This window comes from Durio zibethinus, chromosome 21, assembly GCF_047325235.1.
Source record: "Durio zibethinus cultivar Kanyao isolate XHJ-2024 chromosome 21, ASM4732523v1, whole genome shotgun sequence".
In the NCBI taxonomy this organism is placed as follows: Eukaryota; Viridiplantae; Streptophyta; class Magnoliopsida; order Malvales; family Malvaceae; genus Durio; species Durio zibethinus.
The window spans coordinates 12,157,196-12,170,806 of NC_143182.1; the positions used below are offsets into that span (position 1 = coordinate 12,157,196).

Sequence of the window (13,611 nt, forward strand, 5' to 3'; positions counted from 1 at the left end):
ACCGAGAACATCAGCTGCAATTCCGTTGTTTTCTATTTAAATAGAAGAGGGAAAAGATTCCGGTAAAGGGATGTGTGGAAATGGTTATGCCAGATCCAAGAGGTAACTAAATCTTTTACTCATCAATACCGCACATGGAATATGCATTCTTCATTTTCAGATTATGACAAATACCTTTTATGATTTTAGAATGAAACAATAAAATTTTTGTTTTGTTTATACAATTAATTATGCTGGATGATAGTGAAACCATGTAACGAACTCTAAAGCACATTTATAATGCTTGAACAAGATAGATAATAGCTATGCGGGTTCTCTTACATAGATAGTACATTATTTCACAAAATAAAACTAGTCTAAACTTAAAAGACATTGCCTTTTCTTTCTTTTGTAGTACACTTGTCATCATGTTGTTTAGAATGATGCAGTATTTTGAACAAATGTACATAGCAGAAACATTTATACACTAGATCTAGAAGCATGTTGTTAAAATGGTTAGAGTACAAATCATATGTTAGGGAAAGCAATGTGCAAAAAAAAATTTGTTCTGTTTCTTGTTTTCCAAATTTTATTTGTTGTGAAGTGTTTTCTGGAGATACTTCATGAAAAGCTTTTTCCTGTATATAAATCTGTTAAAAATGCATCAATACACATGAAGAATATGATTTTTTAACCAAAGGCTTCTTCAATGACTATAACTTGACAGTTGTGCCACAACTACTTTTACTTTTGCAATCAAAGCCTGAGTTTCAAATTTTGTTATTTTAAGTTGACATCATTTTGAAAACATGGGTTCTTTTTTTCAATTTTTAGAAAGTTTTTCTTGTAGTGTTATCATCTAAATACTTACATGATTTGTTTATATCTGGAGTTGCAGCACAGCATATGGCCTATCCCACTTTAATTCTTTGTAGTAATTGACAGTTTGCAATAAGTAATACAGAATGCAAACTTGAAGACAACATGGAAATATCCAATCCCCACTTGCACAAAGCAGATTTTGAAGCGTTGTCAGCCATGGACAGGTTTACGCAGGTATGATTCCATCTTATTTTTAAACCACTTCCAAACAATTTTCGCACTCACGAAATATAAGCATGGACTTGTTTGTCTGAACTCTGAAAGTGCCAGACATGTAAAGCCTGACTTGTCCGTTTCTAGCACACACGAGCAGATTGGGTATTGAATACGTCCAAAACCCCAGCAATGCAATGACATCACACCCCATGGTCCACTCGTTTACTTCTCACTAAACCCCCAGCCTTTTTGAGCCTTGAAAACCACATCAGCCTAATCAAAAACCAAGACTACCATTTATTTATCTATCTTCATCTTCTTCGTCGCTGTTGCCCTGTGAGATCACTCTTCTTTTCTGCTCGAATGATGAAGAAAGCAGAGCTGGTGTTCATCCCAACGCCTGGAATGGGCCATTTGGTATCTGCAGTTGAAGCGACTAAGCTTTTAGTGAATCTCAATTCCAACCTCTCCATCACCGTACTCGTCATCAAGCCATCCTACGACGCAACAATCAACGCCTACGTCGACTCTCTTACTGCCAATATAACCAGCCACATCAAATTCATTAGCCTCCCTCTACCTGAACCAGACAAAGACGTTACTCCCCCTAAGTTAATGCGTTCTTTAGTTAAAACACATAGACTTCTCGTAAAAGAGGCCGTCAACAACATAGTTCAGTCCTCCAACTCGCCCCGACTCGCCGGGTTCGTTCTCGACATGTTTTTTACTCCTTTTGTAGATTTGGCTAACGAGTTCGGCGTTCCTAGCTATGTGTTTTACACGTCGGGTGCAGCTTTTCTTGGCTTCCAATTTTTTATGCAAGCTCTTTATGATGAGCAAAATGTTAACATCATGGAGTTAAAAGACTCGGACACTGAGTTCGCCATACCTTCCTATGTCAACTTGGTTTCTACTAAATTCTTTCCCACTGTGATGTTCAGCCCTGAAACTTTTACTTTGTGCCATGACTTGGCCAGATGGATTAGAGAAGTCAAGGGTATAATGGTAAATACATTTTCGGAGTTTGAATCTCATGCGGTCGACTCCCTTTCTGACGGTAGACTTCCACCCGTCTACCCAGTGGGACCAATATTGAATTTCGAGAGCGCAAGTGGGGTCCATCGGGATTCTAGTACAATCATGAAATGGCTCGACGAACAACCTCCTTCGTCGGTGGTGTTCCTTTGCTTCGGGAGCATGGGGAGCTTCAATGGGGATCAGGTGAAAGAGATCGCCCGCGCGCTGGAGCAGAGTGGGCAGCGATTCTTATGGTCCCTACGCCAACCCCCAGACCCAGAAAAGGGTATGATGGCAAGGCCGACTGATTACGAGAACGTGGCAGAGGTGTTGCCAAAAGGGTTCGTAGATCGGACGGCTGGGATTGGTAAGATCATTGGATGGGCCCCGCAAGTGGCCATCTTGGGCCACCCCGCGACCGGAGGGTTCGTGTCGCACTGCGGTTGGAATTCAACGCTGGAGAGTATATGGTTCGGAGTACCGATCGCCACGTGGCCTCTTTACGCGGAGCAGCAGCTAAACGCGTTTGCGTTGGTGAGGGATTTGGGATTAGCGGTGGAGATCAAAATGGATTATAGGAAAGGGGCTTCTGGGAGTGATGAGGCTGAAATTGTCAAGGCGGAGAAGATAGAGAGAGGAATCAGGTGGTTGATGGAGCAGGATAGTGATGTTCGGAAGAGGGTGAAAGAGATGAGCCAAAGGAGTAGGAAAGCTGTGGTAGAGGGTGGATCTTCTCATTCCAGCTTATGTCGTTTTATCGACGATATCATGTACAACATACCATGAAAATTTTAATGTACATTACTGTGTTTTTAATTATTGTCTCACCTTATTTTATTTTTGAGGAAAAAAAAAAGGGAAATAGGTTGTTTTAATAATTAGAATTAATTTGATTAAGGAAAATTTGAGATTTTTTTGAAATTTATATTTGTGAAAATGTGATTTTCATATTTAATTCATTGGTATTTAATTTTTAGAACAAGCTTAAATTTTTAATGGCATCTAAAAATTCATTTTTCTGTGATTTTTTAAAATTTGGAAAAAAATTATTTTTGTTTCAAATTGACTTGTATAAAAAATATATTTGTATTATTTTATTTTTTTAAAAATCAATGTATGTAAAAAATTTAATTTAATTTTTTTACAAACATTATATTAAGAACAAATAACATAAATATTGTGTTTGTTGAAAAATTAATATAATTTTGAGTAGCATTTTTTTTTAATTTTATCACTCAAATATTGCATTTGCAAGCTTTAAAATATAATGGTAATTATTATTTATTGCATTTTTAACAGAAACCCAATATGTAATTTTTTAACATATGATTGAGTTCGTATCAAGACGCATGTCGATCAGTCTTGGTTTCCCCTGCCTTGAGATCAGTTGCAGATTCTGATGCTTTGTGGGAGAGGTTTCTGCTTTGTAATTATCACGAAATCATTTCAAGATCCTCATCGCCGTCATTGCTTTCCTTGGCAAAGAAGAATCTTTATTTTCATCCCTCTTTTCAGCCCATTTTCATTGAAAATGGTAGCACGGTAAGCCTAAAGTTGACTCGGTGTCAACTTTTCCAACTTTGTGCTGCGAGAACATGACAACATTTTTACATGTATTTTAAATGTAAATTTCCAAAGTATAATCAATTACTGCATTTTAATGAAGTTAAAAATAAGAATTATTTATTATAAATTTTTTAAAATATGTAAAAAGCTTAATTATTACGTTTTTTTAAAATAAATACAATAATTGATTATTATAATTTATTTAAAATAATTAAATACTGCATTTTAAAAAATTAAATATAGTAATTGTTTTTTGTAATTTTTAAAATAATCAATTATTATGTTTATTTGAAACAAAAAGGAGTAATTGTACATTATAATTTTTTTTAAAACATATAAAAATTTTAGTTATTATGTTTTTTTGAAAATAAACACAATAATTGATTATTGTAAGTTATTTAAAATATTCAAATAATGCATTTTTTAAGTTAAATACAGTAATTATTTATTGGAATTTTTTGAAAATAATCGATTGGTGCTTTTTTTAAAGTTAAAAGCAGTAATTATTTATTATAATTTTTTAAAATATGTGTATAATCAATTACTTCATGAAATCAACATAATAATTGATGATTAATAATTTTTTTTATAATTGGACACTTGAATACTACGTTTCTATGATTTAAAACGTAATATTTGTTGATTATTTTTATTGACAAATTGTTATGTTTGTTATATGGTAAAGAACATTATAATTAAAATACATGATTAAGTAATTTAATTTTTTTCCCCAACAAAACATAAGAATCTAACAATCTTATGCCATTAAGAATCATTTCTTACCAGAAATCCATACTTTATCAGGGTTCACACATTTCTCAAGAATTTAAAATTTTACGAATCAAATGCCCCCTTAAAGTTAAATATTTTTTAAAATAAAAATTTAATTTATTTAATTCATATAATTATTTTTAAAAGTTAACAGTTTTAAGTTTAAATTTTAATATTTACAATTTTTTTATTTTTAGATTATAATCTTATTTGTAAAAAAAAAAAATTATCTATTTTTAACACATCAATTTTTATTTACCGTCTTCATTCCAAGATTCTTTTGTATAAATATATTTTTTAATTTTTAATTTATTTTTAACCTTTTAACTTTTATGTAAATTTATCTAAAAGGATATTCGAGCTTAAGTTTTGTAAAACATATAATTTTAAAAAATCTAATCAATATATATGCAATTTGAGTTAATACTTAGTTGATAGGTTAAGATTGAATCAACATTAAATGTTGAGAATTACTTCTTTAATGTTTGATGGAGAGGATTTTATTCAAGATTATGTTGATACCAACTTATTCCATGTATCCTACATTTAGAATTAGTTCTATTCTATCCTTTGTTACAAGAATAGCCCTTATAGCAATCAGTAGAGACGGATTCACATATATAATTACGATATTTATAGACTCTTTTAAATTTAAAAAATATAAAAAATATTAATTATTTTCAAAATCTTATTTTGAATATATTTTCTATTAATAAAATTGATAAATTCATTAAAAACATTATATATATTTTAATTAAAATATACATTTCCCACAGTTTTTAAATCGGTCACAGGTAAACATGTTATATTTGAGCACTAGAGAGAGGCTCACTACGATATTCATCTTCAGGTTCACAAGTGCACTCCACTTGTGCTAGGGATGGGAGTAGGAAAAAAAGAGACAGCAAGCGTACACGGAGTTCTTACGTGAATGAGTTTGTTTAAGGTTGATCATGGCTGGAACGAAGGGAAAAACCAAAAACCATTGCTTGTATTATTGTATAGGTGACTGGGTAAAGTTTAGTGATTGCTGAATGATGTAGGCCTTTGTGGTAAAAGCTACAAAGCGAAGGTTCGGTTATATTATTTGAGGAGGTTGGGATTGATAAAGAGAGTTTGCTGGTGACTTTGCGAAATTTTGAAGAAACAATTAGCTTATCTTTCAATATATTTAGGTTAATTTGAATGGGATCCCTAACTTAAGAATTAAAAATATACTTTTTATTTTATACATAATAAATTATTATTACTATTCTTATTTTAATGTATGAAAGGTCATGAGCTAGAGTGTTGAAACAATAGGAAAAATTAAATAAAATGATTATTTCATGGTAATATGTGTTTATTTTCTTTAAATCATTTTATGTAATTATATTATTAAAAGAAAATAAATTTTTACGTATTATATCATAAGTCAATTGAAATAAAATATTAACTGTTTAATTATCACATATAATATATAATAAATGATTTATTAATTTTAATAATATGATAATGTGATATAATTCAAATAAAAATATATATTAATATAAAGTAATCGTTTCCTACATTCAAGTTTTCTTAGAAAGGATGTAGACATAAAAACTATCGGGTGAGAATTCTAATGTAATTTTATCACAATTCAAGTCAAGAGGCTCGGTCAGTGTTGGGCAAGTCATATGATTGATGTGTTCTCTAATAACACTGGACTAGCCGCTGATGGTGCCAAATGAGTAATTTTTTCCTTTCCTTTTATTTTTTTTTTAAAGAAGAATAAATTTTCATTCAAGAAAGACCAATACATTCAGCTGCGATTACATCATGAATACGCGGTGGGCATTCCCCAAACCAACACATGGTATTTCCAGTTTCAAAGCACCTCTTGCTAAAAGATGCGCAGCTTCATTTGCCTTTCTCCGTACGTGGACCACCTTCACTGATTCCATACTCGCTTTAATCTCCAGGGCATCTGCTACCAGGTTTCCTATAGGAGATAGGTCCCTCTTCTTATCATTGTACTATTGATCACTAGTAAACAATCCCCTTCAATGATTGCTTGATTAAACCCCTTGTCAATTGCTAGTTTGAAAGCTTGGAAGGTTGTAAGAGCTTCTACCACTGTGGTATCCCGCACATCCTCTCGCTTCTTTGTAATGGCACCAAAGCAGTAACCAGCATGGTCCCTTATTACCACACCAATAGCCCCTCCAGCTCTCTACAGTTTGAGACTTCCATCAAAGTTAATTTTAACAAATCCATAGGGAGGGGGTTGCCATCGAGTATCTTCCAGCTGGCCTTGTTCCTCTACTTGTGCATTCATTTGCTTGTATTCCTCCAAGTAGTTTTTTACAAAATCTGCCGCCTCTGCTGATGCACATTTTTCCCAGACTTGACTTTCATATTCCTGCTATGCCAAATTGACCAGCAAACCACCAATCCCATTTCCAAACTCTCTACATCATCCTTTCCCGTTATTCTTTTCAGCCATCCTCTTTGATTTCCTTGGTCCACAGCTTTCCATTTATCTGGCATTAAGGTACAATCCTATACTGCTTTAGCTTGCTCACACTCCCATATCGCATGGATAACCGTTTCATCCTCTTTCCCATATCTCCTGCATACTGGGTCAACGTCATTGTGTCTTCTTCTTAGGTTGTTGAAGACTGGTAGAAAACCATTATTTAGTTTCCAATCGAAGATCCAGACTTTGTTTGCGGTTTTTGTCCCCTACAATTTTTTCCAGAAAATCTTTTCCTTTCCACTGCATGGTTCTTCCCTTTGGTCTCCTACCACCCCCATTCCTGCACATAGAAAACGGTAGGCACTTCTAACCGTGAATGTTCCATTTCTCTCTAGGCTCCAGGTGAAAGTGGCCTCATGTTGGCCACTGCTTAATGGGATAGCACATATTAGCTCCGTTTTTTTCCCAGAAAAGGTTTTATGAATAACATATTTATCCCACCTTCCTGTGCCATGATCAATCAAATCAGCCACCAATTCAACTCTGTCCACTAAACTGTGAACTCCAATGCTTGAACTTACTGTTCTATTTATAGGTAACCATCTATCTTCTCATAATTTAATCTTCCTCTATTTCCTACCCTCCAAACCACACCAGCTTTCAACACTTCTTAAACTTACCATATGCGTTTCCACATGTAGGACGGGCAGAGGCCAATTGTAGCTTCCAAATAGGACTTGTTTGGAAAGTACTTTGCGCTTATGACTTTGTATGCCAACGACTCATTATTCATTTGCAGTCTCCATGCCTGTTTAGCCAGAAGGGCTCGATTAAAAAGTTCAAACTCTCTGAACCCAATCCCTCCCACACCCTTGCTGCGGCACATTTTCCTCCATTCCAACCAATGCAATCTCTTCCCCTCCCTATTTGATCTCCACCAATAATTACTAATCAAACTATTAAGCTCCTGGCATACGCTTTTTGGGAAGAAAAAACATCCCACTGCACATGATGGGATAGCTTGAAGAATTGCCTTGATGAAAATTTCCTTCCCCCCATATGATAGCATTCGATTACTCCATACACCTATCTTTGACCGAATCTTGTTCTTGATATTTCTGAAAGCTCTCTTCTCGTTCTTACCCACCAGTGTAGGTAGTCCCAAATATTTTTCTAGACTGCTTGTTACTTGAATCGTAAGCCTTTGTTTTACGTCCTCCCTACATGCCTCCCCAGTATTGCTGCCGAAGAATAATAAGGTCTTTTCGAGATTAACTTGTTGGCCTGAACCACATTCATACCTCTGTAACAAGTTCCTCACTCGTTCGCATTCGCCCTAATTAGCTTTAATAAATAGAAGGCTATCGTCTGTGAAAAACAAGTGGTTGATTCTGGGCCCATTATTACTGGCATACACCCCCATTAATCAGCCTTTCCCTTTGGTAATTCGTCAGCATTGCAAGAAATCCTTTGGTACACAACAGAAATAAATTAATATGGTGATAGAGGGTCGCCTTGCCTTAGGCTTCGCTCAGGATAAAACCTGTCTGCGATATCACCATTCACAATTATAGAGAAAGAGACCTAAGTAACACATTTCATTATTAGAGACACCCACTAATTGTGAAAACCCAATTTCCTTATAATAGCATCAAGAAATATCCATTCCACGGAATCATACGCATTACTCATATCAAGTTTGATAGCTACAAAACCCTCTCTACCTGACCGTTTATGCCTAAGTTTGTAGAGGCGTTCACATGCGATGAGTGCATTATCAGTGATCAATCGCCTAGGCATGAAGGCACTTTGGTTTTCACTCACACAGTAAAGCAAAACTTTTTAAGCCTATTAGCCAATGTTTTGGCTATAATTTTATACACCACATTACAAAGGCTGATAGGCTTATAGCTAGTAATACTCGGGTTTTTCACTTTAAGAATAAGAGTGATTTATATGTTGATAATTTAGAATATTGTGCATATCATTAGATAGAAAGATTTAATTATTTATAAATAAAATTAATTTTTATATTAATTTTATTCATATTTTAAGTAATTATGTTTGAACATAAATAATTATTATATAACAAATGATTATAATTATTTGAATATAAATAAATTATTATTTATAAAGGTCATAATTATACAAAAAATCATAATCATCGGAATAAAAATTTATGTTTATTTATTTATTATAAATAAATCTTTCAGTACAACTAATTTGAGATTTTATTATATCCTAAAGATATAATTGCTTTTAAAAAAATGTTCTTCATGCCTTAAAGTTAAAATTTTTTTTCATTAATTTTTTTTAATTTATTTTTTTAATAATTTAAAAGTAATTATGAAAAATTCATATTTCACTTAAAGAAGATTAAAAAAAAAAGTTAGGCAAATAGCTACATTTCGTGTACAGAATAAAACAAATATTCCCTCCAAGAAGGAAAAGACGTTGTTTGAGGGCAAAAAGAAGTCCAAAGGTATCAAAAATACTGGACTAATTGCTGATTCGATGAAAGAAAGTTTGAGACTCGATGTGGGTGCAACACCTAAAGATACGACTGGTTCTAGTTAGGGTTTTTCTTCTAAAAAAAAAATAAGATTCATAAGTTGCAAAAGGATATTAATAAGGTCAGAGATAATCATAGAGATGCATTGGAAACAAAATCCGGACAAAAACATGACCAAATGGAGCTGTCAATGAGGCATGTTTAGAATAAAAAAAATTCTGGTCCAATGAATTTTGAGACAGAGCAGAGTGGCTATTTGGATAAATTGAAGGAAACATTTAGTGGTAGAGCAGTTGATAACCAGCTGTTGGGAGTGGATGCTCCAGGTATGGTTCCTCACATCAATGATAAGATACTTGCCTCTCAGACAGTAGCACCAGCACCAGAAGCAACTGCTTCTTTAGTTATACAAGAAAATTGGGTTCAGTGTGATCGTTGTCACAAGTGGCTACTTTTGCCTTTTGATACTAGACCAAAACAACTCCCTGAGAAGTGGTTGTGTAGCATGCTTAACTGGCTGCCTAGAATGAACCGGAGTGACATTGGTGAGGATGAGACAAGAAAAGCTCTCAATGCATTATACCAGGTTCTAGTTGCTGAAAATCAAAATAACTCAAAATCATGCAAATGGAGCTACATCATTAGTTACTTCTGCTCATCTTCAGCATCTTGATCAGAACAACTCTAGTTTCAGTTCTCAGGTCTCACATATTAGAGGGAAGAAGAAACATGGCCTGAAGGAAGTGCAGAAGGCTGGTAGCAATGGCCTGAGACAGATGTCAAACACTAAAATAAAATTACAGCAGGAATATTTGAAAAATAGGAGCTTAAGTGACATGACCCAGTTCCCTGTTGAATCAAATCTCAAGAATAAATCCACTTTCGAACAGAAAAAAAAAACATTCAATTGGTGGTGTAACCAAGCAAGCAAAAAAAAAAAAGAAAAACAAGACGGAGTCTCGTCTATTTGCATATGAAGGTTCAAAGAAAACCAAAAAAGAAGTTATATACACTACTGATAAGCATTACAGTTCTAACTTGGACCCCAGAAGGGTGGGTTTTAGTTCAAGCATTGGCTTGCTAACTCAAGCAAATGGAAGAACTGTTTCGAATTATAATGAGTGCTCTAATTCTGGGGATGTAAAGCATGGTATGAAAGAAGAATCAGCAGTTAGTGTAAAGAAACTTGTGGATCAAACTGAGACCTCATCAGATGGTGGGTTATTAGACATGAGAATATGTGATAAAAGGGCTTCTGTGAAGAAAAAGAAATTAGAGGATAGGCAGCACAGTCAAAATGGGCATGATATTTTTATGAAAGAAGAAAGTAGTGAGAGTAGATATAGGAATGAAAAGAAGTCACGAGTTTCAAAGATTGAAGAAAGCAGCCCCATAGATAAGATGGTGATGGTACATCAAAAAGGAAAAGTATGGATGATTCTATTGGTGGCATTGAAGAAGTCAAAAGTATTGGTAGAAACCAACAACCAAGTAAACTCAAGAAGAGTCTTCATCTAAAAAAAAAAACTTTGGATGGCCTTGATTCATCGAGAAAAGATTCTAGAACTGGACAAATTTTGATGGCAGCAACTTATAGCTCTTCAACGATTTTTGGTTCTCGTAAAGCCAGAGCAAACTTTGAAGAAGCAAGGGGTTCACCAGTTGAATCCGTTTCTTCATCTCCCATAAAGACCTTTTATCCAAAAAAGCTTGCATCGACCATAGGGGATAGTCCACGGAAGGATGATGCTGTAAATAGTAGCATTCCTCTAACTGGCAGTTTTAGAAGACAGCTATATCTAATTCAGTGAATGTTGCTGACTCTATAGAAGCCACTGCAAGGGCATGTGATGTTTCTGTGGAAGGTAATCAGAATGCATTAAGAGGTAGGTTATTTTCCTCTGACTCTGCAAAGGATGATACTTTGGAGTCAATATTCGGAAGGAATAGAACTAGTGGCTAGAAAAAGAAGTAGGTTAAGCAGAGTAGTTCAGTTGAAAAGGGTTGGGAATAGAGTGTCGTAAATTCCCATAAGAATGCTTTGCTTTGCTTGACCATGGGGACAATGTTGGGAGCAAATGTTACCAAATTCTGCCTCTATAAAATGTAAAGAACATTCGGTGGGTATGGCTCATTTTTACCTACTTATGAACAGTCTCCTCCAAGATTATCATGTTCAAAGACACCGCAGAGAAACTTCACCACACCAAGGTCTACTAACAATTTATCTACGGAGGTACATGGACAATATCCTTACTATAGTGGTCACGCTCCGAGACCAGGACGCAACACGACCGTATTACCTCGAAAAAAACCTCAAAGTAGTATGAATCATTCTTTTTTAATCATTCTAAAATTCTTCAATAAAACAATCTATTAAGTAAAATTCATATCTTTAATCAAACTGATGATACATCTTTACGTATCTAAATACAAACTATATAAAATACAAAACTGCCTCTTAAAATCTTATTTGCCAACATATTCTCTGACGATTAAGTAATCTTACCCATTTCATCTTCTAACTTCATACAAGACTAACCAAACTTATCACTTAGTCATCTATAAAGAAAAATTAAAAAGGGAATGAGCAAACCATAGCTCAGTAAGTATAGGCTCACACACACCTTACCAAATCAAACATCGTTTTCTTACACATCATATAAATCATTTAAAACATTCATCAAATCATAATATCAAAACATTTCAAGATCATCGTTTTGTCAAATATTTCATAAATTCATAAATCAATGTCAAAATATGACACTTCATAAATCATTGCAAAATATGCTATCATTCAAATATCATAATCAAACCAAATCATAGATCAACCATTAAAAATCATCGTAAATGATCATCATCATAAATCATCATTATCATTGGTTTATCATTAGCTACAGTCACTACTATAATCCGTGATATTGGCCGTATCGATAATTTCATCATCATGATCATTGCTAACTATTATAACCCGCTAGCGAGGGCCTTATGCTAACTATTATTACCCGTTAGCCAAGATCGTATAACTAGTTCTTGTGTCGATGATCCCACTTCCCAGAGATGTAAAAACGTAGCCATCACAAAATCGTTCTTTAAACATAAATCATTTTCTCATTTCATTCATAAGCACGATCCATTATTTATATAAAGAAACACAAAATAATCATATGTTTGATCTTATTTTCATACATCGAAAATAATGAAATACAATATTCATTCATTTATAAACATACATATATACATAGATTTGAAAACAAGCAAAATGTGTGAGATTCTTCTTACCTCCATTCGATTCCACCACTTAGTTTTTTCTCCAAAATAATTAATGGCCTATCCAAGATCATTTCAACATATTAGAATTTAATCTACCCTTTTTGAGACTATTTATACAAAAATCAACTAAGTTACACCAAGAGTTAACTTAACTAATTAATACTGGCAGCCTGACCTCTTTTCATTAAAACAGTCATATCTCAATATATCCAAATCGGAATTATGATCTCTTTAATGCGTTAGAAACTAGACTTGATAAGCTTTCTAACCATATATACCACACATCGTAATTCCTTGTAGATTAATTATAACAATTTTTGAAATCCACGTCATATACTACTGCCAAACAGCCTGTATATCTTCTAATAAAAATTATATATTTATTCACAGAAAACTCCAAATTCAATTTCGCTTGTTTCATTGGAAAGTAGACTAAATAAGCTTTCCAAATATATATAGCTTAATCTGTAAATCCTTGTATACAAATTAAGAAGAATTTCGTAATTCAATTCTGATGCTGCTATTTTACAGCCTGTATATCCTTAAGTTAAAATTAGACAACTCTTCATAGAAAACTCGGATTTGACTTTCGTTTATTTCATTAGAAACTAGATTCAACATGCTTTCAAATGATATATAATAATCATAGCAATAATCTATCCATTAATACAAAATTCTATTTTAATTTATTATTACAGATCACAACATCTCATCCAAAAATAGAATTTCTCCTTCAATCTTTAAAAACTAAAATCCTTACTTTTAGCCTTCAAATTCCATTCAATAATCATTAATAAATCTTAAGAACATGAAATAAACAAAGCCCAGTAATTTACCCAAATATATCATGAAGATTAATGAAAGATTTCATGATTTTTCTTGGTTTTGCTCTCAAAACTTCAACTCCAAATAATAGCAATCAACTTGATATTTCTTTTTAAATAAAAAGAGGGCATGTACTCACCTTTAAGGGATTAACTTGATTGTAGCCTTTGATTGTGAATCTCCAACTTGA

At 33.5% G+C, this 13,611-nt stretch overlaps 2 protein-coding genes and 1 pseudogene across 2 annotated transcripts; 2 read left to right on the forward strand and 1 right to left on the reverse strand.

Annotated features, from left to right (window-relative positions):
• Positions 1-1,119: 1,119 nt before the first annotated feature.
• On the forward strand, positions 1,120-2,850 carry LOC111306247 (anthocyanidin 3-O-glucosyltransferase 2-like). The gene has a single exon (XM_022904152.2). The coding sequence runs from the start codon at positions 1,381-1,383 to the stop codon at positions 2,818-2,820; it is 1,440 nt and encodes a 479-aa protein (XP_022759887.2). The 5' UTR covers positions 1,120-1,380; the 3' UTR covers positions 2,821-2,850.
• A 4,227-nt stretch (positions 2,851-7,077) lies between these two features.
• On the reverse strand, positions 7,078-8,611 carry LOC149512904 (uncharacterized). Its single transcript, XM_089751110.1, has 3 exons — positions 8,443-8,611; positions 7,492-8,095; positions 7,078-7,366 (listed from the first exon to the last, which is right to left on the reverse strand). Exons 1-3 carry the CDS (start codon positions 8,609-8,611, stop codon positions 7,078-7,080), a joined length of 1,062 nt encoding a protein of 353 aa, XP_089607236.1.
• A 938-nt stretch (positions 8,612-9,549) lies between these two features.
• LOC149512905 (uncharacterized) lies at positions 9,550-11,507 on the forward strand (annotated as a pseudogene).
• Positions 11,508-13,611: the final 2,104 nt, after the last annotated feature.

Coding starts and splice junctions, on each gene's coding strand:
- LOC111306247 (XM_022904152.2), top strand. CDS start 1,381: ATGATGAAGAAAGCAGAGCTGGTGTTCATCCCAACGCCTGGAATGGGC.
- LOC149512904 (XM_089751110.1), bottom strand. CDS start 8,611: ATGCCTAGGCGATTGATCACTGATAATGCACTCATCGCATGTGAACGC. Junction 8,096..8,442: donor TGCTATTATAAGGAAATTGG/GTTTTCACAATT, acceptor AATGTGGTTCAG/GCCAACAAGTTAATCTCGAA. Junction 7,367..7,491: donor TACATGTGGAAACGCATATG/GTAAGTTTAAGA, acceptor TGGAGTTCACAG/TTTAGTGGACAGAGTTGAAT.